The sequence below is a fragment of the Talpa occidentalis genome, unplaced genomic scaffold (assembly GCF_014898055.3).
Source record: "Talpa occidentalis isolate TD23 unplaced genomic scaffold, MPIMG_talOcc4v2.1 talOcc4.12, whole genome shotgun sequence".
NCBI lineage: Eukaryota > Metazoa > Chordata > Mammalia > Eulipotyphla > Talpidae > Talpa > Talpa occidentalis.
The window spans coordinates 23,471,915-23,498,313 of NW_023601212.1; the positions used below are offsets into that span (position 1 = coordinate 23,471,915).

General features: G+C 37.8%; 2 protein-coding genes across 2 annotated transcripts in view; one reads left to right on the forward strand and one right to left on the reverse strand.

Moving 5' to 3' along the window:
* The window catches only part of LOC119242111 (olfactory receptor 151-like), a 368,040-nt gene that overhangs the window by 270,826 nt on the left and 70,815 nt on the right, over window positions 1–26,399 (reverse strand). The gene's annotated exons all lie outside the window — the stretch shown is intronic.
* Window positions 2,281–3,216, forward strand: LOC119239943 (olfactory receptor 143-like). The gene has a single exon (XM_037504332.1). The coding sequence runs from the start codon at window positions 2,281–2,283 to the stop codon at window positions 3,214–3,216; it is 936 nt and encodes a 311-aa protein (XP_037360229.1).

Below are 26,399 nucleotides of genomic sequence, written 5' to 3' on the forward strand. Positions count from 1 at the left end.
ATTCAACAACATGACAGAGCTTGCAGACAGATTCCCCAGAACTCCAGAAGGAAAGAGTCCTGCCCACCCTGACTTCAGCCTGGTCAACGAATCCAGCCATACTTTCTACACCAAGCTTCTGAGTCACAGAACAAAGATTAATAAATGGTGTCTTTTAAGCCTTTGAATTTATGATATTTTGTTACACATCAATTAAAAAAACTAACATAATGGGTGATAGCAGACAAGTTAGGAAACCATGACAGTATTATATATCTCATGTCAAATAGCTTTATACAAGGCAGTATAATGACAAGGAAGGGTCCGAGAGCAGGCATTTTAACGAGCTAAAAACATACAAAATTGGATGATCAGATGCTTATAGATAGCATGAACAAAGGAACCCAGGACAATATGTTTATATCAGAAAACTAGGAAGAAGATGGTGCCTTTACTTTAAAAATGATGACAAGAGACAAACAGTTTTGGGACCACAGAGGATGCTTAATTCCATTTGGGGGAAATTTCTAGTAAATGGTGGGGCACAGAGCTGTGACCATATAGAAAGTTCCCTGCTATAGACAAAGACAAGGATAAAGAGGAAGGAAACCTGCTGCTTACTAAGCACTTACCATGTGCCCAACAGATCTCCATGGATACTAGAGGTTCTAAGTATTTAATAGACAGAGCAATCTTTGAGATTAGGGGCTATTAGTAAACACTAAATTAGATGAAGCAAAAAGGAACAGGAGGGCTTCCCCTGGTGGCGCAGTGGTTGAACATTGGGCTGTGAAGCTGCCTGCAGCCTTTGCAGCGCCAGTTCGATCCTCGGCTGCCGGTGAGGGTCCCACATGGCGCAACAGACCTCTCCTGCCGCGCCCGCTGCTCCCCTCAGCAGTGTGTTTCGTCAGTCTGCCTGTCCTGTTCCCTGCTCTGGTGAATTCTCTCACCCTCCCGCGCTTCTGACTGTACCCAGTGCTTGTATAAATAAATAAAACTTAAAAAAAAAAGGAACAGCAATTAAGAAACTTTATCAAGATATACATAGTAAGTGCAGGAATTTGAATTCAAATTCCCTCAATCTGATTAGTCTATTCTCAACATTTCCCTGTTCTGCTTCTTTATAAATGCAGAAAACATCACAGATGTATGAATGCTAGGACATACATCACTCATGCAAAAATGTGAAAAATATTGGAAATGATAATAACTGTCTTTGCAGATTGAACATGAGCTTCAGAGGCAACTAGAAACACAGGAGGCTACTCCCTCCCTGCACAGAGGATTGGAAATTCTTAGTGTGCACTAAACTTGAAGGACAACAAATCCCAAAGGAACCAAAGCTAATTCATTGACACAGACTAAGCACAGACCCAATAATTTCTTCCTTTTGGAACCTGATCAAGCTTCATCCTAAAGGAGCTTCATTTTCAATCTTCAAACAAGTGGCTGAGATCCACAGAGAATAGAAAAACTCACAATATTAGCCAGCTGAGAGTTTAGGACACAGAGTTGATTCATTTGCTTGACCCAGAAGACATACACATCCTAAAAGAGAAAATGAGTTGCCTCCGACTTGGCTCAAATTGTTGCCTCGTACAGAAAAACAAAGGGAAAGAACTCTCAAGGTTGGCAAGTGAGGTCTCCAGGCAGAAGGAATTGGGTGATTGAATCTTCTCTGTTCTGATGTTTTCATTTCACAGCTACAACAGTGGAGAGAGGTCAGGGACCACCCACCATCCTCAACAGTCCACTCTGACTTTGAGGTAAGACTGAAGGAATAGCATGGTGTGTTATGTGAAAGCTAGTGGACACTCAGTGCTTTCATTAAACCAGGTGCTAGTATATGAAGGGTGGGTGTGAGAGAAAGGGCCAAGCACTGGACACATTGGGGTCAGAGTAGCTTCACTGTGTCAAGCATCAGGAAATGACATAGGAAATAGTCCAAACAACTCTTGGTTCCTTTGCTCTCCAGCTCTAGCACCTCGGCATCTGATTCATTCCTTCAAGATGCTGTCTCCTTAAGTATGACATGCAGACATCAATATGAGGGGTCACCTACTAATAGATACTAAACACTACAGGCTCTGGGAGATGAGGTGATACATCTTGGATTTGAAAATGTGGAAGGTACAGACAGATGAGAAAAGAAGGTTAAAGACATGAATTCTTTGGTCTGGCTCTTCTTCCAGAGTGCCGCCCCAGTGCAGCGCCACTCAAACAACTCCTCACTCTTAAAACAAAGGATCTGAGTCCTGTCCTAATTCTTCTCCCATCTCCTCACAGATCACACCACCGCAGATGATGGCTGTGGAAAATGGCTCTTCAGTAACTGAGTTCATCCTGGTAGGAATTACAGACCAGCCTCAACTCCAACTGCCCTTCTTCCTCCTCTTCTTATTCAACTATATTGTCACCGTGCTAGGAAATTTTTGTCTAATTAATCTAATATGTCTCAACTCCCACCTTCACACACCCATGTACTTTTTCATCCTCAACCTGTCCTTCATAGACCTGTGCCACGCTTTCATCATTACCCCTAAAATACTGATGAGCTTTGTGGTAGAGAAGAACATCATCTCCTTTGAAGAATGCATGACTCAACTGTTCTTTTTCTGTTTCTTTGTCTACTCTGAATGCTACGTGTTGACATCCATGGCCTATGACCGCTATGTGGCCATCTGCAAGCCCCTGATGTACACAGTCACCATGTCCCCTCAGGTCTGTGCTCTGCTGATATCTGGTTCATATGTGCTGGGATTTGTTAGCGCCATGGTCCACACAGGGGACATGGTCAGACTGACCTTTTGTGATGCCAACATCATCAACCATTACATGTGTGACATCTTCCCCCTCCTCCAGCTCTCCTGCAGCAGCACCTATGTCAATGAGCTGGTGGATTCCATTCTTGTGAGTACAACGGCAGTAATGTCCACCCTCATTATTTTCATATCTTATGTTCTGATCCTCTCTAATATCCTCCACATGTCATCCTCTCAGGGCTGGTCCAAAGCCTTCAGCACCTGTGGCTCCCACATGATAACCGTTGCTCTTTTCTATGGCTCTGGGATATGCACGCATCTCAAAACCTCTTCTGATGATTCTATGGGTCAAAGGAGGTTTTTCTCTGTAGTTTATACCAACATACTACCCATGTTAAACCCCTTCATCTATAGTCTAAGGAACAAGGATGTCATATTTGCTCTGAAGAAAACCATGAAGAGAATTGCAAACTAAGAAGGTCCACTCTTTGTAGTTTTTTGGGTGTGTGTTGTGTGTTTGTATGTGTGTGTGTGTGTGTGTGTCTCCAAACATTTTCTTCAGAGCAAGGTTTTTGCTTTAAAAACTTTTGCCTCTGAGCATGTCACTTAAACATGCAAACACATTACTGAATTTGATGTGCTTACTCCTTTATCTAAAATGTATTCTTAACATGCTCCAGAGATTCAGTCTGACTCATATTCCTTTTTAGGCCAACCCTCTTTTCTTCTTTCCATGTGCTTTTCATACATCAGCAAAATTATTCCTCATCACAGTCTGAGGTCACCCCTCTTTATTGTCTCTAATAAAAATATGTGGTCCTTTATGGTTTAAAACATTTTAGGACTTTCTGTTCTATTTATTCAAGAGACAGAATTTCAACTTCTTTTTTGTCATGCTATTTATACTAGGTTTTCTAATTCACAAATCAGATAGAGAAAGATATCTTGTCAACCCTTTGCTCATTTAGTTTGTTATTTTATTCCTGAGTATGGGGTACAATGAGTGTGACTTTCCTATTTTATTCAAACCCATCAATGATGAAAATTACAAACATTACTTGAGAAACTTACGTTTCTTAGTGTTTTCTTAATTATAAAAAATATTTTGAGAACCTAAAATGCATCAAATAAAATTCATGACTTAGGGAATCACCTTGGTTTCAAAATAATGTTTCAGTTTCACCCGAGTATTCTCTGCTTAGATATACAAGAAGACTCTACCTTTGTAAAAGCTGGAAACCTTTCCATTTGATCAAAACATAAAAACAAGAATGGGTGGAACCTTGTCATGAGGATCTAACGATATCAATTTCTAATTTTACTTTGGTGAAGGCAGAATTAACATTTGCTGAATTATGACCTAGAAGTTTTTCAAATGTTATAATGTCATCTTAATGTACCATTTTATAGGTGGAGAAACAGATTCAGAGATTTGGCTGAAGGTTACTCAATTAATTCAGAGCTCAACCTAGCTTATAACCAATTCATCTAACTCCAAATCCTATATGTTTCCATATTATCATTTTGCTTCTCAGAAGGAAAGCAGATGGGAAAAATAGGGAGTATAAGAGAAGGAAGATGAAAATCTGGAGGACTGTTTTAGTATCAGGCTGAAACAAGGGCAGAAATAACACCCTTAGCTACAAATCCCTGTAATTAGAGATGGGCCATAAAGCCTTTAATTCCAAGCTAGGCAAGTGCTTTTGTTCTAGAAATATTTAATTAAGCATTTCATAATAACATAATACAGTGTAATATTTATGAGGCTGACCAAACTTCAGTGAATATTTTTTAAAGAGACATCTAATAATTATCCTTTATACTTAGAAAAAGAAAAAAGCACCTGGTGTTTCACGTGCAAAATGTCAAAAATAAAGTTCTCCCATATTTCTAGTTCTATAGGTACACAGAGATTTATTAATATGTTAATGCCTTCCTTTATTCTCATTGGGGTTAAAGGAAGACAGGCTGGATCAGAAACTGTGGAGGATACAGTCTAAAGAGTATCTGTGAAATTACTATGCTTACTCAAAAGGGATCACAAGTATCAGCTTACAAGAGTAAGTTCGAATATGGTAATATCACTTAGGAACTGAGATAAATAAACATAAATAATTTGAATTAATTTAACCTGACTTTTGTTATAATAGCATCAGAGATATGATATATAATGTATAGATCAGACTATACTAATTATGCTTACATCTTTGTATTCAGTAGAATTTGACCAAGTACTTCTTCCTTCTTTGCCCTACACATGGTTGGACTACAACTTGGCAAAATAAATATTCAGGGCCTCCCTGGTCGCCGAGGGGTTAAGTCTCAGCGCTATCACCACTATGGCCCACTGCAGTGGCCTAAGTTCAATAACCGTCCAGGGAGCTGACCCACATATGGCACAGCAGACCTCTGTCTCACCCACTCCTCCCCTTTTATCAGTGTACTTCAGTAGATCCACCTGTTCTGCTCCCCACTCTGTCTCTGGTGAATTCTCTCACACACATACTCCTACATCTCTGGACTACATGCCAGTTCTTCTATGCATAAATAAATAAATCTTTTTTTAAAAATTCATGAAATTTATAGCTTGAATTTCTTTCACATGAATTTTCCTCTTAAGCAAATTAGAAGTTTAATAATTTTCTCCAGAAAAGGATTTCTCAATTCATTAATTTTGAGTCTGAAAAAAAAAGTCTAATTTTGATAAAATTTTAAAAACGTCATTCCTTCTATTATAACACATGTGTCTCTCAAAGTGACTAATGTTTCTGAGTAATCGCTCCTCCTAAGACCTTGGATATCCTTTGAAACAAACATAAAAAGGGTACTGTTTGGTTTGTCTACGACATAAATCAGGAAAAACTTGCAATTTTATCTACAGAAATTAAAATAAAATCAAGATGTGTTGTGATATATACAAATATATGTGTGTGTGTGTGTGTGTGTGTATATATATATATATGGAATTAAGAACCTATCTCCAGATAAACACATGCAGTTTGCAACAACATGGATGGAGCTAGAAGGGATCATGCTCAGAGAAATAAGTCAGAAAGAAAAAGAAAAATACCGGATGGTCTCACTCATAGCAGGAATTTAGAAAACCTAAATAAGAGACCAGGAAAAAGACTAATCAAATACAAAGTAATAATCAAAATCAACAAGCAACTATAAACCAGAGACACACTATGGCGGTGGGAGGAGGGGGGTAGGGTGAGGGGTAGGAGGGAGGGTGAGAAGAGGAAGAACTAGAGTCAAAATAAGGGGGGTGGTGCAACTGTATGGGGAATATAACCAAAATGAAAATGCGTAATTGTGCAAAGATGAAAAATGATGTAAGAATTATATAAAATAGGGCCTCCCCAGTGGCGCAGCGGTTGAGCGCTGGGTTGCGAAGCTGCCCGCAGCCTCTGCAGCGCTGGTTCGATCCCCGGCTGCTCCCCGGCCACCGGCCACCGGGTGAGGGTCCCACATGGCGCGCAAACCTCCCCTGCCGCCCGCTGCTCCCCTCAGCAGTGTACTTCGGTCCTTCTGCCTGCTCTGCTCCCCGCTCTGGTGAATTCTCTCACCCTCCCGCGCTTCTGACTGTACCCAGTGCTTGTATAAATAAAAATAAATCTTTAAAAAAAAAAGAATTATATAAAATAAAACATTGAAAAAATAAATAAATTCCATATAAGTGAAAAAAAAAAAACCTATCTCCAGTCAGTAGTCTACTGACTATCTCTAGTCAGTAGAAAATAATAAAATTGAAGAAATAAATTGCAAGTGTGTGAAAAGTGACTGTGACATCCTTAGAACACAAAAATTCCTCATGGTAGGTGAATTTTTATCATCTTAGGTGACAGCAGAAACAAAATACAGCCATTCCCGCTATTTTGTGATATTCTGGAGCTTGGCTTAAACATTATTAAAATCTGGCTGCATTTCAGTTTCCTCACTAGGACAGTCAGTTGCCTGGCCCTAAGTCTTAGAATACCAGACTGCTTGGTATCAGACCCCACGCTGGGAAAACCACTACTCAATTTGCTACCTTCAAATTTTTTCTCCTTGCATCTCAAGACTATTTGGAAAAAAAAATTGTATCATGTTACACATAAAGGTATGCACTCTTTTCCCAGCTTTGTTGAGAAAATTGACAACAAAAATTGTATGTATTTAAGTTGTAAAACATGATGATTTGATATACATTGTGAGATGATTACCATGACTATCTTAAATAATATTTCAATGAACACTGGAGAGCAGCTATTTCTTCAAAATACTGATTTTAATTCCTATGGATGTATACCCAGAGTAGGGTTACTAAATCATATGGAAGTTCTCTTTTTAGAACTGATACTTGCCATAACGGCTGTATCATTTTACACTCACTTCAACAGTGTAGAAGGATTTCTTTAGCCCAAGCCTTGTTAACTATTGCTATTTCTTGTCTCTTTGTTATCAGTCATTCTAACAGTTATGAGTTAATAATATCTCATGGGTTTTTATGCGTATTGCCCTGCTGATTTGTGATGCTGAGGTCCTTTGCACATACCCGTTAGCCACTTGTTTGTCTTCTTTGGATAAATATCTATTCACATTCTTTGCCCATTTTTAATCAGGTTATTACTATTATTATTATTTTGCTTGTATATACTTTCTCCCATTCCATAGACTCCTTCTTCATTATATTGAGTGTTTTCCTTGCTTGTGCATTTTTTATTGAGTCTTTGCTCTCATAAGCCTTTTACCATGTTAATCAATGTTCCGTTCAATGAAAAGACTGTTCCTGATCCAGTCTCTTGCCTCTTAGGCTTTTATTTACTTTTTTATTCTTCTTAGGAAATTTTTCCTCTGGATAATGTTCCTTCACCATCTTCTCTTGGGACCACCATGATTTTCCCCTATCTTTCTCCTTTCTTTTATGTGTGTATAGAATTAATAGCTCATTATATGAGGGCAAAACCTTTTCTTAGTGCTATAGTTCTTTTAATTACTTAGTTTTTGAGTTCATAATGCACTCACATAATCTAAAATGTTTACGTTTCAAAGAAGAATACAGTGAAAGTCTCCCCACCCCTGTACCCTAGCCACAGTTATTTACCATGAGGCAACCATTAACATTTACTATCAGTGCTATTAATTATATTTTAAACATAAAATAAAATTCTTATCTATCATCCCACTAATTTTACAAAAAATGGTAGCATACTACATGCTGCACTGACTTTTAATTTTTTTAATCTCATATATACCATTCATTAATAAGGAACAACTAGAGAATAAATAAGATTTAAGATCCAATAGACTGAATTCTAGGATCAATGAAGAAAAGTCCCAGGGTAGCACCAGTGTAGGGAGCTAGGAAAGCAAGTAGTTGAGACTGGAACAGTTGTATTGTAACAGGGTGGTCCCCAGGAAAGGGGGAGGTTCCAGGTTTCCTGCCCCAACCAAAAGGAAGGTAGAACTGAGCAGGGAGAGAAGAAGCTGCAGAGGAGACTGAGGAAAGAAGGAAGCAGGATGGAGAGCCAGAAGGAGACCTGGAGGAGGCACATGGAGCCGAGAGACACATAATGAAACTACACTTGCCTTTTGGTCGTGGACTGGGTGGCACAGATGTGGGTGGAAGACCCGTAGGGAGGTGACAATGGCGGTTTTTGTCTTGATTTTGATTTTTCCTCTTTTCATTCCAGACTTATCTGGTTGTTTCTGATCCTTTTTTGTGGGGCCCACTCGAAGATGCTTTAGACTTGTGGCAGGCTTTGGGGCCTTGCGCTGGGCCAATGCCATTTGGATGGACTTTTACCCACGAGGGGACGGGTAACTTTGGGTGCTTGATTTAGAAACTAGATTCTTTGCCTTTCCTGTATTGTTTCTTAATTGTATTAAAGTTCCTTCCCATTAAAGTCTCATATGTTTTATGTTGATGAGGCAGATGCCAGAACCCATTTAGAGCAGGCAGGTTTGTGGGGACTGGGGTGACCCTCTCCCTGCCCTGTAACAGATTATTTGAGTTTTTTCCACTTAGTAATACAGTTGAAGATCATCTCATATTCACATATAAAGACAGTCTTTTTTTGTATACCTACATGACTTTTTTTTACTAATGTCCAAAAATTTACTTGATCAGTACCTTTTTCATGTATAACCTATTAATTAACCTGTAACAACTAGGTTAATTCCTGTTTTTTGTTTCCCAGTTATTTATTATAATAAGAAACTCAGCACATAAATCTTTCAGCATGTGTACAAGTTCTTATAGAGCAATTGTTACATTTAGGGATATGGTGTGTGCCTATATATTTAAATTTTTAAAGATTTATTTATTTATGCATACAAGAGCTGGGACACAGGCCAGAGATGTGGGGGGTGAGAGGATTCACCAGAGACAGAGTGGGGAACAGAACAGGCAAACTGACTGAAACACACCGCTGAGGGGATCAGCGAGCAAGACAGGAGAGGTCTGCTGCGCCAGGTGGGTAGCTCCCTGGATGGCTGGGGATTGAACTCATGCCGCAGAGGCTGTGGATAGCTTCACAGGTTGCATCTTAACCCCCTGCACCACCAGGGAGGCCCATATATATGTAAATTTGATAAGTTGGCAAATTGCTCTTATTTAACCTATTTGAGTCACGTGAATTTATATTCCCTTGCAGGCCAAATCCGTCCTTCCATTGTTTTCTCCTGATACTGTGACTAAGCCTCCAAACATTACATTTCTACATTTCTAACAGCTATCTTTTCACTTCCACCAATATTCAATGATGCTGGCAGAAATAAGACAATTAAGATTATAAAAACAAAGTGAAATAAGTTAGAGGAAAATGACCTGAATTCTTTTGCCATCAATTTAATCAACAAGCAAGGGAAAAAAAAAAAAAAAAAAAAAAAACAACAACAAGCACTCCATCTCAAATGTCATATATATTATGTAAATAATCCACAAAGCAGAGGTGAAAATGTAGGTTCATTCTTTCTGTAACTAGGAAAACACAATTATATAACCATGTGACTTTATGGGGAATCTTCATTCAGGGTCATGTGGATGAGATTCCATGCGCAACTTCCCTCTACAATACCATATGGGAGAGAAAACCTTTCTCACATATCCCTTGAGCCAGAAAGTCTATTGACCTGGGCACAGCAGTGCATATGCTCCTCTGAGGAAGAAATCTGCAGCAAATGACACAAACACAATGGGACAGTAGGGAAACATTTGCATGGCTGCAGCAGAGTCAGGGGCCATGTGAGTGTGTGTGGCAGGACCGAGGCCTTGTGACCAAACCATTCCTGCAGAAACATGTCCTGCTCTAGGTGTCCAAGGTGGTTCAGGTTGTTCTACAAGACTGGGTTTACAGTCCAACACCACGTTACCACATCTGTGATATTCACCCTGTAAAATCCTAAAGTCACTTTCTGTTGCCTGTCAATTCAAAACCGAATATTTCCCCCCTCCTCCCAGATTAACAAAATCATGGACTAACCAGCAAAAGATCAATATGTGTGTTCTCCATAGCCCTAGCTTTTAGAAACAAAACTAAGTGGATTCACTGCTATGATCTTACTTGAAATGATGATTCTCCTCAACTGCCCATAGAAATAGTGCTGATACCCACTATTCAATTTTTTCAATCATTCCAAAAACATTTTTGAACATCTATTACAGTAGTTGCTGTATTTGGGTTAACATATAGAACAAAACACGAATGTGAGGTACATTTGTACAACTCACAATATGAGAATCATAGATTTGCCTTGATGGAGAAGTTCCCTAGTTTTTATGATGGATTAGCAATCAAAAGACAGGTCAAAAATAAGTGCTTAAGAACAATCAACCCAGGAAGATAGTAGTATGTACAGTAGTGCCTTTGGGTTCACTCAGAGGAAAAAAAATCTGTTTGTATTTGTGATTAATACTTTTATATTTTAATGGATAAAAATTTTATTACCCAAAATTTTATTATCTCATCAGTACTGCAATTATAACTCACAAAATAGCCACCCAATGATTGGTTTCATTATTAAAACTAATGATAATGAGCATTAGCCCTACAGAATTCATGGTAGGATTTATTCTGACTCACAAAATCTCTGAACAACTCTAAGAGGATGAGTAAAATTCTTAGGTATGATCACCAAGAAAAGATTTCCAGGAGAAAATTGGCAGAATCCATACGCAGAAATTTTAGACAAGCTATGCGCTGGCATTGAATTTTAGGACTTGACATGAAAATTAAAATCCATAACAGGAAAAATTTATAAATTTAATCACACAAAAATTAAATGCTTTGGCTCTCCAAAAATAACCCAAGGAGATTAAAAAGACAAGAACAGACAGGTAGATAAATTAACTGTTATCTCACAAAACACTGGCAACAAGAATATCACAAGAACTCTCACAGCTCAAATTTGAAAAAATAACTTAATTAAAAAATGAGAAGACATTAATAGACATTTCACTGATGAGGACATCAAGTGGCCAATAAGCACATGAAAAGATGTTCAACATCATTAAGAAAACATATTTCTATTTTAGGAAACATAATTTAAACCACAATGAGATATCACTATAAATCTACCAAAATGGCTAAAAAGCATCATAATACTAAATGCTAATGATGATATAGAAAAATTGGGTCCCTCATATATTCCTAGTGATAAACTAAAATTGATACATGAAGCAATCTAGATGACTATAAAGGGAATTAAGCTGAGTGAGAAAATTCAACCCCAAAATGGAAAGTATGGTATAATTTCATTCATATATTAATGAAATGAAAGAATTATAGAGAAAGAGTTCAGACTAGTGGTTGTCAGAGTTTAAGGATAGAAATGAAAGTTAAGGAGGAAGATGGGTATGATTATAAAAGAACAAATTTTTAAAGATACATTTTTCCTTGAAACTTCTTAAAGCAAAGAATATGCACTGGAACAAGGAGAGTCTCTTCAAAAAATGGTGCTGGGAAAAACTGGACCACTACATGCAAAACAATGAAACTAGACTACTACCTTACAGCATACACAAAAACCAACTGAAAATGGAAAAAAGACTTGACTATAAGACCTGAAACCATAAAATATATAGAAAACACAGGCAAAACACTGCATGACATACATCTCAGACACATCTTTGAAGATGCATTCCCCAAAGCAAAGAAAATGAAGGAAAAGATAAACAGCCTGGACTACATCAAACTAAAAAGCTTCTGTACAGCAATAGAGACAATAATCAAAACAAAAAGACGACCTACTGATTGGGATAAAACATTCACACTCCATACAACTGATAAGAGGCTGATTTCAAAGAACTTCATGCAACTTCAAAGGACTTACACAACTCAACAAAACCAAAATAAACAACCCAGTCAAAAATGGGCAGAAGAGCTAATAGTCACTTCTCTGAAGAGGAAATGCAGATGGACAACAGGATTATAAAAAAATGCTCCATCATTTATAATCAGGGAAATGAAAATCAAAATTACAACAAGATACCATCTCACACTAGTGAGAATGGCCCGCATTAGAAAAACTGGAAACAAATGCTGTTGAATATGTGAAGAAAAGGGAACCCCCTTACATTGCTGGTAGGAATGCAAACTGGTCCAACCACTGTGGAAAGCTGTGCGGAGGACCCTCAAATTATGAAAAATGGAGCTACCATAGGACCCAGCAAATCCACTCCTAGGAATCTACCCAAAGGACACAAAAACAATTCGAAAGGAAACCTGCACTCCTATGTTTAGTGCAGCACTATTTACAATAGCTAAGATATAGAAACAAATTAAATGCCCAAAAACAGATGACTGGATCGAGATGTGGTATGTATACACAATAGAATACTATTCAGCAATCAGAAAAGATAAACTCATGCCAATAGCAACAACATGGATGGAGCTGGAAAGGATTATGCTCAGCTTGAGGGGAAAAAAAAATCAGATGATTAACACTATAGGAGAAACATAGGGAAACCGAACAAAGGGTCAAAAAAAAAAAAAAACAACAAAAAAACCACCAAAACTTGTAGGCAACTACAGAGCTAAGGTTTACAGCAGGGATGGGGAGGGAGAGGGATAAAAACAGGGGTGCGAAGAGCACAAGGGATCCCCGTGATGGTTCACAGGTGATGTGGTAATGGGATATTTACGGGGACTATACTGGTGGGGAGAAATCAAATACTGTTCACAAATAAACAACAATGAAATAAAATTTTAAAATAAAAGAAAAATCTTAAGATGTCTCTCATTTAGGTTGATTTTATTATTTTGAATTGAGATTGAGATGAACAGTTTCAATGTAATTGTAATCAACATTTTACATAAAACAGCTTTCTTCCTCTTGGTATGTCCCTAATATATATTGTGATGGGGTATCCTTTCTGCACGTGGCTCCTACATGCCTGAATCTCACACCCTAACAGAGCCCCCCAAAATTCTAGGGATTCCAAACATTCACAATGGGCCCACTTAAGTATTTGTGCTCAGTGCTTATTTTGCTCCACATCAGTTTAAATTGATGACAATAAAATTGCACTCAAGCAACTTAGACTCAATATTTAGAACTAAAGAGTTGCTCATACATCCCTAAGTCCTGTGCATTGCTCTCATTCTTGCATTTGGATGGACCAGGTAGCCCCAGCCCAATACAAAATCTACCTCTCTTCCATGACACTCCCAGTACTTCTACACCCAAATATATGTTTTAGTTGTCTTGCAATTGAACTACACTTCCAGAAACCAGTCTTCAATTCTCTTCAGCCCCAAAAACATCTACACTCTTCTTTTCCAAGAAGCTAGCATCTGTTTGAGAGTTAAGCCAAATTTATGGCCACTAAAACTTCAGGCAATCCTGAGCATAATGGGGAAAAAGAAGAACAAGTTTCCAAAGAAACTCAACTTTTGGTCCCCCTCAGGGTGTAAGAATGTCATCATCTACATAACAATATTCTTAATAAGCTATGGATAATATGCTTTTAGTTTGTGATTCTCTCAGACTGTTGTTGTTGTTGCTATTGTTGTTTAGATTAAGCCTAGAATTTCATCTAAAACCCAGTAATGCTCTTTCCTGCACCCCTATGTTTATAGCAGCACTATTTACAATAGCTAAGCTTTGGAAACAACCCAAATGCCCAAAAATAGATGACTGGATCAAGAAGATGTGGTATATATACACCATGGAATATTACCCAGCATTCAAAAAAGAAACACATGCAATTTGCATCAACATGGATGGAGCTGGAAGGGATCATACTCAGCGAAATAAGCCAGAAAGAAAAAGAAAAATACCGGATGGTCTCACTCACTCATAGCAGGAATCTAGAAAACTTAAATAAGGGACCAGGAAAATGAATAACTATAAGAAAGTGAAAATCAAAATCAACAAAAAAACTATGAACCAGAGACACTCTATGGGGGTGGGGGCGGGGAAAGGAGGGACTGGGGTCAAAATAAGGGGGTTGTAATTGTATGGGGAATATAAAAATAAAATTTAAATAAAAATAAATAAATAAAACCCAGTAATGATTGTGTTATTGACCAAGCCTAGTAAAATCAATACCTATTTAACATTATCCAGATAAACCCAAAAGAGATTCAGAAGTGCATCTGATGAAGCAATGAGCTTCCATAATTTGCAGTGAGACATTATCTTTTGTGTCAGTATTTGTGTGGGGGGTGGTTATTCCATAAAAACTGGCACCCTACTGTGTTACTCAGTGTTCTCTCTCTAGGGCCAAACATAGGGCCAGGATTCTTAGGTGCAATTTAGATGTTTTTACATGGATAAGTGAAAAAGAAAAAAAAAAAAGCAATGAAAAGTGGCCAGCTTCCAGAAAGTGGCAGATGTGTGTGGGAGGAGGGAAACAGGGGTCCACGGAGGTGGAGTTCCATGTCAGGAGCTGGCAACAGCCTCAGAGAATGTCTGCCCTCCTGTAGACTGTTCTCTGAGATCTGACCAGAGAGTGCAGCAGGAAAACCCACAGAAATTCAGGGGAGCAGCAACCTCTCTCCTCCTCTGCAGAACAGCCTATCGTCCCAGAGGGAGCTTGCAGGAAAAGGTAGTGGAGACCTGGAAAGTATGTGCTTCAGTAGGATGACTGGTCCCTGAGATCCTTCTGGAGACTCCCAATGATTATTACAGAAATTTCACAGGAGATGAGTTTCTGCATTAGTTAGCGGAAGCAAATGCGGACAAAAATTATCTTAATGAATCATTATGGATTTCAGAATCTGAGAGTTCTTCCAATACAAAGCCCATGTCCACGGTGAAATAACTTTTAAAACATTTATAGACATTCCTGGCAGGTGAGCATTCAGCCTCTGCTCTGGTATTTCCACATGGTCACTTGGGAGAAGGGCCAACTGCAGCTCCTCAGGTTAGAGTCATAGGTCTAATGAGAACAGTTTTCCTAGACTCTTTTACTTGGGATCAACCTTCTGTAAAACCCCAAACCCTTCCAAAGGTTGCAAATAACAAAATAATAATCGTTTTCAATTCACAAAATATGTATTACATGTTTTATAATATATATCTCCTGTGGAGAACAGGATATAATTTAAAAGTGCACAACACTCTTTGCTTTCTAGAATAAATTAACTTTGGGGGAAAACCAATCTTCCTTATCACATCGCAATCAGAGGATTCAATGTGTACAGTATTTTGTTTCGTTCTTTTAATTTATTTATTTTCTTATATTATGTACAGTATTTTGAAAATTATATCTGTTTTATAAAATGTAATTGGGCAAGTTTTAATTGTGATAGATGCAAAATTCTTAATGTGATTTTTTAAGTGTGCAGCGCACGCGCACACACACCCCATGTCAACACAAAAATGGAGACACACAGAAAGAAAACCTTAAAACAATGAATCAAGCAATTCACTTGAATAGCCACCAGGTTGTGCTGGTAACTCAGTGATTTTTTTAAAAAATGTAAATTTTGCTTAAAATTTATATTTTGCATATTTTTCTTGTCCCTAAAATGTAAAGTCATGGATTTTACATAACTACTTATATAAAAATGCTAACTCATTATTAAGATCCGTAAACTTTTTAAAAGATGTTCTCCAGAATATAATTTAAATTAAGCAGGTTGAATATTCAATTTGCAATACTTATTTGAAACTTATTATGTTCTGTGGTGAAGAATGCCTAAAAGCTCCAATCACCATACAATATACACAAATATAAATAAATGATTTCAATATAATAAAACACAGGAATGTTTGCTGCATTTTTTGTTTCCTGCTCTAACCCTAGCAGCTAAAACATGATAGGAATACAACAAATATTCAGAGTGAATGAAAGACTTGATAGATTAATGATTATATAATAGATGTTTGTAGCCAGTGCTATAAATATAGAAATTACTTTTTATGTCCTCTAGTTTTAAAATCTTGCCAATATAATCTATGCCCTAAATTTATTCCTATAAAACCATCTTAACTATTTGACAAAAATTTTAATTTTACCAATCCCCAAAGCTCTGGGGTGTTGGGGGGTGTGTGTGTGTGCGTGCATGTTTGCATGTGTATATATCCCAAAGAATAGTCTTATTTGCCATTCTTTAGAATAAATGTAGTCAAGAAATTAAATTCTCTTTTGTATATTCTTATCAAAATGTTTTCTGTCACCAAATTTCATTATGAAATTACTTGTACTTATTTTACTTCAGGATATAGTTATATGATAGTGAGTCTATTAAGTGTTTAATTTATTCAGTTTCATTATTCTGCTTATTGATGCATTATTTAAAATTATAGGCTATTTTTTCTGCTTTAGCTATAGACATACTATGAGTGTGAAATGTTGCATTTTCACATCCATTTTCTAGGTATTTTGCATTTTTTTTCTTTCATCTACAACTAGCTTTAATGGGCATTTTTAATCTCCAAGTAATAGAGATTTGGCAGTTATGTTTTAGTTTAGTGACCAGAGAACATTACCTATATGATTTCTAATATATGTAATTTATTGAAGCTTGCTTCTGTGACCAATCCAGTTTATGTCACTGTCTGAACTTCTTGATAAGGAGGTATATTTATAATTTCTCGGACACAGAACCCACACACAGATACACATATATGTCAAATTTATATAATGTAATTGATATGTCTATAAATTAGATTTATCTATTTGATCTTACTTAGATATAGGATTTTCTACATCTTTTCAATTTCCTCTTCTATAAACTTGCTTTATCACAGACTGAGAAAAGTAATTAAAATTTCTTTGTATTAGTATATTCTTATAGTTCATGGTGTTTAACTATTTGGTGCATAGAGAATCATCATTACTATATGTATGTTATAAATTGCACTCTAATATTATGAAATGTTCTTTTTAGCTGTTTTGGCCTTATTTCCATTCTGGCTGATACCCATATTGGTTGGCTGCTGGCATTTATTTGGTATATTTTTGGCTCTCATTTTATTTTCAATCATTCTGAATCACTTAATTTTAAATGTGCTTTTTGTATAACATGTAATAGTATGCTGCTTTATTATCCAGCATCCAGATTCTTTCTCAATAAACAGGTTCGGACATTTATTTATAGAATATATGTTAGCTTCTCAATTTATATTTACTTTATCTTACAGCATTTGTTGGATAGCTTTTTTTCCTCTTTGTGTATGCAAAATTCTGAAACTTATAAAGGTTTCTATTTTTGTAATAGAGCATGTTTTTATAATTATGACTATAAAACATCCTTACTGTATCTTCTACTTTCCTACTGAGATTAATAATATAGCTAACACATTTCCTTTTTCTATCCCTTCTGCTCCCTCTTCTCTCCCACCAAATTTTAGCAAATAATAAACCCTATAATTTACAATGTTACATATACTTACTCTTTTACTGTTTGTTTTCAGATTGTACATAATCTTTTCTCCCAACTCCATGTAGAAATCAAAATGTTCAAATTAGCAAATGTCCTAATTAAGATTCTCAATTTCCAGGGCCTCCCTGGTGGCGCAGGTGGTTGAGGGCCGCACTGTGAAGCTGTCCACAGCCTCTGCAGCATGGGTTCAATCCCGGCCAGCCAGCGAGAATCCCATATGGTGGGGCAGACCTCTCCTGTCTCACCCACTGCTCCCCTCAGCAGTGTATTTTGTCAGTCTGCCTGTTCTGTTCCCCACTCTGTCTCTGGTGAATCTGCTCACCCTCCCATGCATCTGGCCTGTACCCTGGTTCTTGTATAAATAAATAAATCTTAAAAAAAAAAAAAAAGATTCTCAATTTCCAGAGAACAGTATCAATTAATCTCACCTGAGCTTCCTTATCAATCAAGGTTCATGGCTGTAGGCATTAATGGAAATAAAATAGCTGCAAGTCCAATGATCCTATACTGTGAAATCTTGAACTCTTCCCTTGTAACTTAAAGAGGTTAGTGGATATCTGTTGAACCCTCAATCATTGGGCAAATCTTGGAAGATAAGGAAGTCTTCTTGCTTTTCTATGAAATTATAGATTTCCTATCCTAATTACTCTTGTCAAATTTCCCATTTGGTTCTCAGTGAGCACCCCTGTCCACAGCTTTCCTCGGGTATTCTCAGTAATGCTGGTATTGATATGGTTAAAAATAGTAAGTAGTACAACATACTACCCCATAGCCTACCACGTTGGTAAAAGCATTATTTTGAGTTGATGGCAACTGAGGAAAAGTACACACAAGAAAAGCTCTCTTCCCTCCCATCTACCTCTTATTTACCTAACAGGAGGACACAAATTTATAAAGGTGTCCTCCCTGCTCTCTATATCAGAAAGAACAGAAGCTAATCACCGAAGACTAGTCTAGATCTTTCTCAGCCCTTGGACTACCCAAGTGATATCTACATAATAAACCTTACTTACTAGCCCTCATCACACATTAGCTTCCCCTAGATAGTTCCCATCCCACAATTTACCATCCCAGAAGTTCAAAGCTCTTCTCCTTTGTCTTTTCACCTCGCTATAAATTTGCTGTTTATTTGTTAATATGCTATATAAGGCCAAGTTCTAGCCATCCCTGGGTTCCTCACTGAGTACCCCTGTGCCTGCTCAATGTGTGAGTTTGTACCTATCTCTTTGGTTTTTCTCTTGTTACTCTGTCTATTGTCATTTAATTTTCAGGGTGTTAGTCAAAAAGATAAAAAGAAGAAACCCTACCATTTCCAGTAACCCACTTTAGATCAAAGGTTAGCATCTCAAGGCATAAGAAAAATAAAATTTATTATTTAATAAAAAAAAAAACCAGATTGGGCGGAGCAACATGGCGGCGAGGAGACGCTGCCAGTAAGATCTCCCATTAAAAAAAGTTAATAGGGAGGAAAAGCGGCAGGTCCCAGTGAGAACTGGGACACGGAAGATAAACGGACGACTCCAGCAAACTGCCCGAAGAAGAAAGTTGCCATAAAAGAGGACGAGAAGGGAGGGAAGCGCAGAACCCTGCTCCCCTCCCCCGCCCACAAAGTCGGCACTCTCCCACTGGCAGAGAGGAGGAAACAACAAACCAAAACGGCCAACAAGAAAAACGGACACAGCAAGCAGGACTGTGAGTGGAAAGGAACTATTGCAGCCACCACACCCCGTGAACGGGAGCTGAGGCGAACCCTGCAGGATCCGCCGCGGAGGTGAGCTCCAGGCGCCATTAAAGAGAGCCCCGCCCCCCAGGAGGAGACCAGCACCAGCACACAGCCCAGGCCGCCCGGCTGCTTGAAACTGACAGATGACTCCTGGAAGAACCAGAGGGGAACAGAGAAGCCCACCCAAGATGCCGGCCAGTCCCAACAACACAGTGTCCCAACGCATACGGCAAATTAGAAAACAGACAGTAGGGAGGAGAAGAACCACACGCAACCTAGCAACTCTCCAGAGAAAAAGCACACCACAAAAAGAAAGCCAGCCCCCAGATTGCAAAGACAATAACTTGGAAGAATTTCTGAGCCTTCCAGAAAGAGAATTTAAAATTGCCGTGATTAAAAAACTGACAGAAGTCATAAAGGAAAACAATGATAAGGGAAAAATAATCAACGATCAGAAGAATGCAATTGAGTCCCTAGAGAGGGAAAACAATGGTCAGAAGAAAGAAATTGAGTCCCTAAAGAGGGAAGTAAAAGAAATGCAGGAGATCAAAGAATTAATGGAAGAACTAAAGAATTCTGGGAAAAGCAATGAAAGCAGAATAGATGAAATGGAAGAACGAATAAGTAATCTTGAAGACACAGAAATAAAAAGAACCAAAACAGAAAAGGAAAGAGAAGTACGAAGGAAAAAGAACGAAGAAAGACTTCGGGAACTATCTGACTCCATGAGGAAAGGAAATATAAGAGTTATAGGAATACCAGAAGGAGAGGAGAGAGATGTAGGAACAGAGAAAATATTCCAGGAGATAATTGAAGAGAACTTCCCAAATGTGAAGAAGGAGCTGAAAATTGATATACAAGAAGCAAGAAGAACACCAAACTTCCACAACGAAAGGAAAAATACAGCAAGACACATAATAGTAAAGCTCCCAAGAATCCAGGACAAGGAAAAAATAATGAAGCTGGCAAGAGGGAAGAAACAGATAACATTCAAAGGAAAACCAATCAGGCTGACATCAGACTTCTCCGAAGAAACACTACGGGCAAGGAGAGAGTGGAGGGACATAGTCAACAGACTCCAAGAAAACAGATGCCAACCAAGATACTCTATCCCGCAAAGCTCTCCTTCCTCTTTGAAGAAAGAATATGGACCTTCCCAGACAAACAGAAACTCCGGAATTTCATTGCAACTAAACCCCACTCCAAAAAATACTACAAGGAGTCCTAAAGCCAGAACCTCAGAGGGACGAATAACAATGAAAGAAGGCCAAAAAAAAAAAAAAAGTTATTAAAAGAATAAATAAATAAAATCAAAGGAAAGACAACACAATGGCAAATACAGATGTTACATATCAATATTAACTCTAAATGTAAATGGACTAAACTCTCAATAAAAAGACACAGAGTGGCAGCCGGGATTAAGAAACAAAACCCAACCTTTTGCTGTCTCCAGGAAACACATTTAGCTACAAAAGATAAAAATAGGCTCAAAGTTAAAGGATGGAAAACAATCCTACAAGCAAATGGACCAAAAAAGAAAGCAGGAACAGCTATACTTATATCAGATAAAACAGATTTCAAACTCAAAAGATAAAAAGAGACCCCAATGGTCACTACATTATGATCAAGGGACAATACTTCAAGAAGAAATAACACTCATTAACATATACTCACCAAACGAAGGAGCACCAAAATATATCAGACAACTGTTGTCCTCTCTGAAAACAGACATCAGAGAAAACACATACGTAGTGGGAGACTTCAACACACCACTATCAACAATGGATAGATCAACAAGACAAAAAATAAGTAAAGAAACCAAAGCTCTAAATAAGGACCTAGAGCAATTAGGCTTAACAGACATCTATAGAACACTAAACCCCCAAAAACGGAGTACACATTTTTCTCAAGCGCACACGGATCATTCTCCCAGGATCGATCACATACTGGGGCACAAGACAAACATCAACAGATACACCAAGATTGAAATCATATCAACCATCTTTTCTGACCATGAAGGCATCAAACTAGAAATAAACCATAAAAAGAAGGCAAGGAACTTTCCTACCTCATGGAGATTAAAAAACCACACTACTGGAAGACCATTGGACTAATGAGGAGATCAAAGAGAAATTAAAAAATTTTTTTGAATTGAACGACAAGGAGGACACTAATATCCTAAATGTATGGGATGCAGCAAAAGCAGTAATAAGAGGAAAATATTAGCAATAGAAGCTCACATCAAGAAACAAGAAGAACGCAAAGAAACAACCTAATCTCGAAGCTCAAAGATCTAGAAAAAGAACAACAAAAAACCCAAAACCAGTAGAAGAAAAGAAATAATAAAAACCAAAGCAGAAATAAATGAATTGAAACTAAAAAAACAATCCAAAAGATCAATGAAACCAAGAGCTGGTTTTTTGAAAAAATCAATAAATAGACAAACCCCTAGCCAGGCTCACAAAGGAAAAAAGGGAGAAGCAAAATAAACAGGATCATCAATGAAAGAGGAGAAATCACAACGGACACAGCAGAAATCAAAAGAATAATCAGTAACTACTATGAACAGTTATATGGAAACAAGTTTAACAATCTAGAGGAGATGGACAAATTCCTACAACTCTACAATCACCCAAAGCTAGATAAAGAAGAAATAGAACACCTAAACAGACCAATTACAATTAGCGAAATTGAAATGGTAATCAAAAACCTCCCCAAAAACAAAAGGCCCAGGACCTGATGGATTTACAATGAATTCTAACCAAACATTCAGAGACGAATTAGTGCCTATCCTTCACAAACTCTTCCAAAAAATTGAGAAGGAAGGGACAATACCAAACACGTTTTATGAGCCACATTACACTAATACCAAAACCGAACAAGGACAACACAAAAAAGGAAAACTACAGCCAATCTCCTATGAACACTGATGCAAAAATCCTCAATAAAATTTTAGCCATCAGAATCCAACATGTATCCATAAGATAATTCACCACGACCAAGTAGGATTCATTCCAGGGGCACAAGGATGGTTTTAAACATCCCAAAATCAATCAACGTTATCCAACACATCAACAAAAAGAAATATAAAAACCATATGATAATAGCAATAGATGCTGAGAAGCTTTCGACAAAGTGCAACACCCATTCATGATAAAGCCCTTGAAAATTTTGGGATACAAGGAACATACCTCAACATCATAAAGGCCATCTATGACAAGCCACAGCCAGTTCCATCCAAGGGTGAAAAGCTGAAAGCAATTCCATTAAGATCTGAACAAGACAAGGATGTCCACTCTCACCACTGCTTTTCAATATATCACTGGAAGTCCTACCAGGGAATAAGACAAGAAAGAAAAGACATCCAAGGAATCCAAATAGGAAAGAAGAAGTCAAACTATCACTATTTGCAGATGATATGATATTATACATAGAGAACCCAAAAACTACACAGAAAAGCTAATTCAACTCATCAATCAGTTCAGTAAAGTGGCAGGATACAAAATCAACACGCAAAAGTCAGTAGCCTTCCTATACACAAACAATAAATCTGAAGAAGAAGAAATCAAAAAGACCATCCCTTTTGTTATTTGAAACAAAAAAAATCAAATATTTGGGAATCAATCTAACAAAAGAGGTAAAGGACCTATACAAAGAAAACTATAAAACACTGTTAAAAGAAATAGAAGAAGACACAAAGAAATGGAGAGACATCCCTGCTCGTGGATTGGAAGAATAAACATTATTAAAATGGCCATCCTTCCAAAAGCAATATACAGATTCAATTCTATTCCAATCAAAATTTCAATGTCATTCTTCAAAGAAATAGAACAATTATTGATGAAATTCATATGGAATCACAAAAAACCCCGAATAGCCAAAGCTCTCCTGAAAAAAAAAGAAGGGAATGGAGGCATTACACTCCCAGACTTCAAACTCTACTACAAAGCCATAATCATCAAAACTGCATGGTATTGGAACAAGAACAGACATACAGACCAATGGAATCGAATAGAAAATCCAGAAATAAACCCACAGATTTATGGTCAACTAATCTTTGACAAAGGAGCAAAGACTATGCATTGGAGCAAAGAAAGTTTGTTCAATAAATGGTGCTGGGAAAACTGGGTCGCTACATGCAAAAGAATGAAGCTTGACCACTACCTCACACCATACACAAAAATCAACTCAAAATGGATTAAAGAACTAGACATAAGACCTGAAACCATAAAATATATAGAAGGAAATATAGGCGAAACACTACGTGACCTGCACATCAAAGACATCTTTACAAACACATCACCCAAAGCAGTGATAGTGAAGGCAAAGATAAACAGCTGGGACTACATCAAATTAAAGAGCTTCTGCACAGCAAAAGAGACAATAACAAAAACAAAGAGAAACCCCACCAACTGGGAGAACATTTTTGCACCCAACACTAATGATAAAGGACTGATCACAAAAATCTGCAAAGAGCTGATGAGACTCAACAACAACAAAGAAAATAATCCAGTCAAAAAATGGGCAGAAGAGCTAAAAGAAACTTCTCCAAGAGGAAATGCAAATGGCCAACAGGCATATGAAAAAATGTTCAACATCACTTGCCATCAGGGAAATGCAAATCAAAACTACCATGAGATACCATCTTACACCAGTGAGAATGGCACATATTAAAAAAACTAGCAACAACAAATGTTGGCGAGGATGTGGAGAAAAAGGAACTCTTCTACACTGTTGGTGGGAGTGCAAACTGGTCCAACCACTGTGGAGAGCTGTGTGGAGATTTCTGGACCTACTAAACATAGAGCTTCCATATGATCCAGCAATTCCACTCCTAGGTATTTACCCAAAGGACACAGAAACAACAATTCCAAAGAACACCTGCACCCCTATGTTTATAGCAGCACTGTTTACAATAGCTAAGCTTTGGAAACAACCCAAATGCCCAAAATAGATGACTGGATCAAGAAGATGTGGTCCATATATACCATGGAATATTACTCAGCATTCAAAAAAGATAAACACATGCAATTTGCAGCAACATGGATGGCGCTGGAAGGGATCATGCTCAGCGAAATAAGCCAAAAAGAAAAAGAAAAATACCGGATGGTCTCACTCATAGCAGGAATCTAGAAAACTTAAATAAGGACCAGGAAAACGAATAACTATAAGAAAGTGAAAATCAAAATCAACAAAAAACTATGAACCAGAGACACTTTTAGGGGGGTGGGGGCGGGAGGGGAGGGATTGGGGTCAGAATGGGGGGGCTGCAATTGTATGGGGAATACAACAATAAAATTTATTATTTAAAAAAAAAATAAAAAAAAAAAAAAAAAAATAACCATCATGGGAGAGATTTAGCAATATTTACCACTCATTCTCCCTCCCCTATGAGACCTTAAATTTACCTAGTAAAGAACCGGAAGGGCCATTTGAAATGAAACATACAAAGCTGGCTTGTCCTTGCCCAGAGTTTGCCTAACTTCAGTACCAAGAAGAGAGTGATAAATACATAATGGGCAGTTCCATCAATGACCAACTTATCAAGGAGTCAGTCCTATCTATCTGATTAATTTATTCTCTCCTCATAGATAGGATCAAGTGAAAGAACCAAAATAGGCATGGCAAGTGCTCGAGTCTGAGCTGTGCCCTCCTGAAAAGTGGAAACAATTCTATCTTTTGGTAGAGATTGCTAATTACTTACCCAACAACCAATTCCCCTTTCATAATTAGTATCAAATCCTAATTTTCTAGGACAGCAAGATTGAAATTAAGTGCTACATCTACCAGTCTCTCCTGCAGGTAAGGATAGCTAGTGCGATGTCAGTGAACATCACGCATCAAATAGGTGAAGTACCCTTTGCTTTCCTTTGCCCCTTTGTCTTCCTGCTACTTGGAATGTGAACAAAGCCACGGCAACACTAACAGCCATATGGAAATGATGATACATCCATGAGAATGAAGTCACTACACAGAAAAGCGGAAAGAGAAACTGAATCCACAATGACTCACACTGTCATATCAGGTCTGGATTGCCTACCTCTAGATGCCTTTTAAAATGTTTGAGAAAAATAAGACACTGCAGTCAGACTTAATGTTAGTAGCAGCTAAAGCAATTAGTAGATGATGGATTTCATTTACGGATGTGTGAGGGGAAGAAGGGAGAAATGTTTATCCATCTACCACATGAGCTCAGTTCTAGCACTCATCCTCCAGAACATCCTCCAATCTTCCTCAGAATATTGGCAAGGACCTGGCCTGTCCCTCCCAAGCTCCACCCAAACTTTCCCTTGGACTCTTAACTCCTGCTACTTGGTGTCTGTCACTCATCTCTGTGCTCTCTGCCGGTTTATAAAGTAGGGGAATGAGTACATTTGAACACTATTATCTTCCTTCTGCTCCACTAATTCACCACCTTATTATTATGTAATTCTTTTTGAACAGTAAAATTGATAATATTTTTGTATTTCCTATTGACAACTGACTACAGATTATAATCCCGAGATCAAGACCAGAGTTATGAATTTAGAAGTCATCATGAAATATGTGGTGTTGAGGTTAAGAGTAAAGATGCTTCAGGAAGAGCAAGAAGAAATGTAGACCAAGGCATAAACAAAGCAGAATCCCAACTCTATGGGCAGTGCTTCCTCAGGGGAACCACCCCTTTGCTGGATATCAAAATGTCATTATGTCATGAGGTGACAGGATTTTGGTATTGTGGCAAACATCTATCCCAGAGTATTAAATCATGTTTCCCACTGACTACACAGTAGAAGCCCCCAAATGCTCTTCTGTTGGCCAACAAGAGATAACAATTCCTCAACACCAACCTAAAACAAGAAAGAGGACCGATCCTTGGTTTGAGTTGAATGTCTGAAATTTATGAAATGTGTTCTTTTCAATTAGAGAAATAAGTGATTCTTATCTAACCAGGAGAAGTGCCTCTGAACTATGTCCTTTTAGATCTTCAGTGACAAAGGGACTGCTCTCTGAAAGATCCCAGTGAGTGCCTCATTAACGCTTTCACCTCTCAGACTTCCACCTCTACTCACAGCAATGCCAACATGGAATAAATATGAAGAATGTTATTCCTGGGCTTCAATGTATGTATGTCAT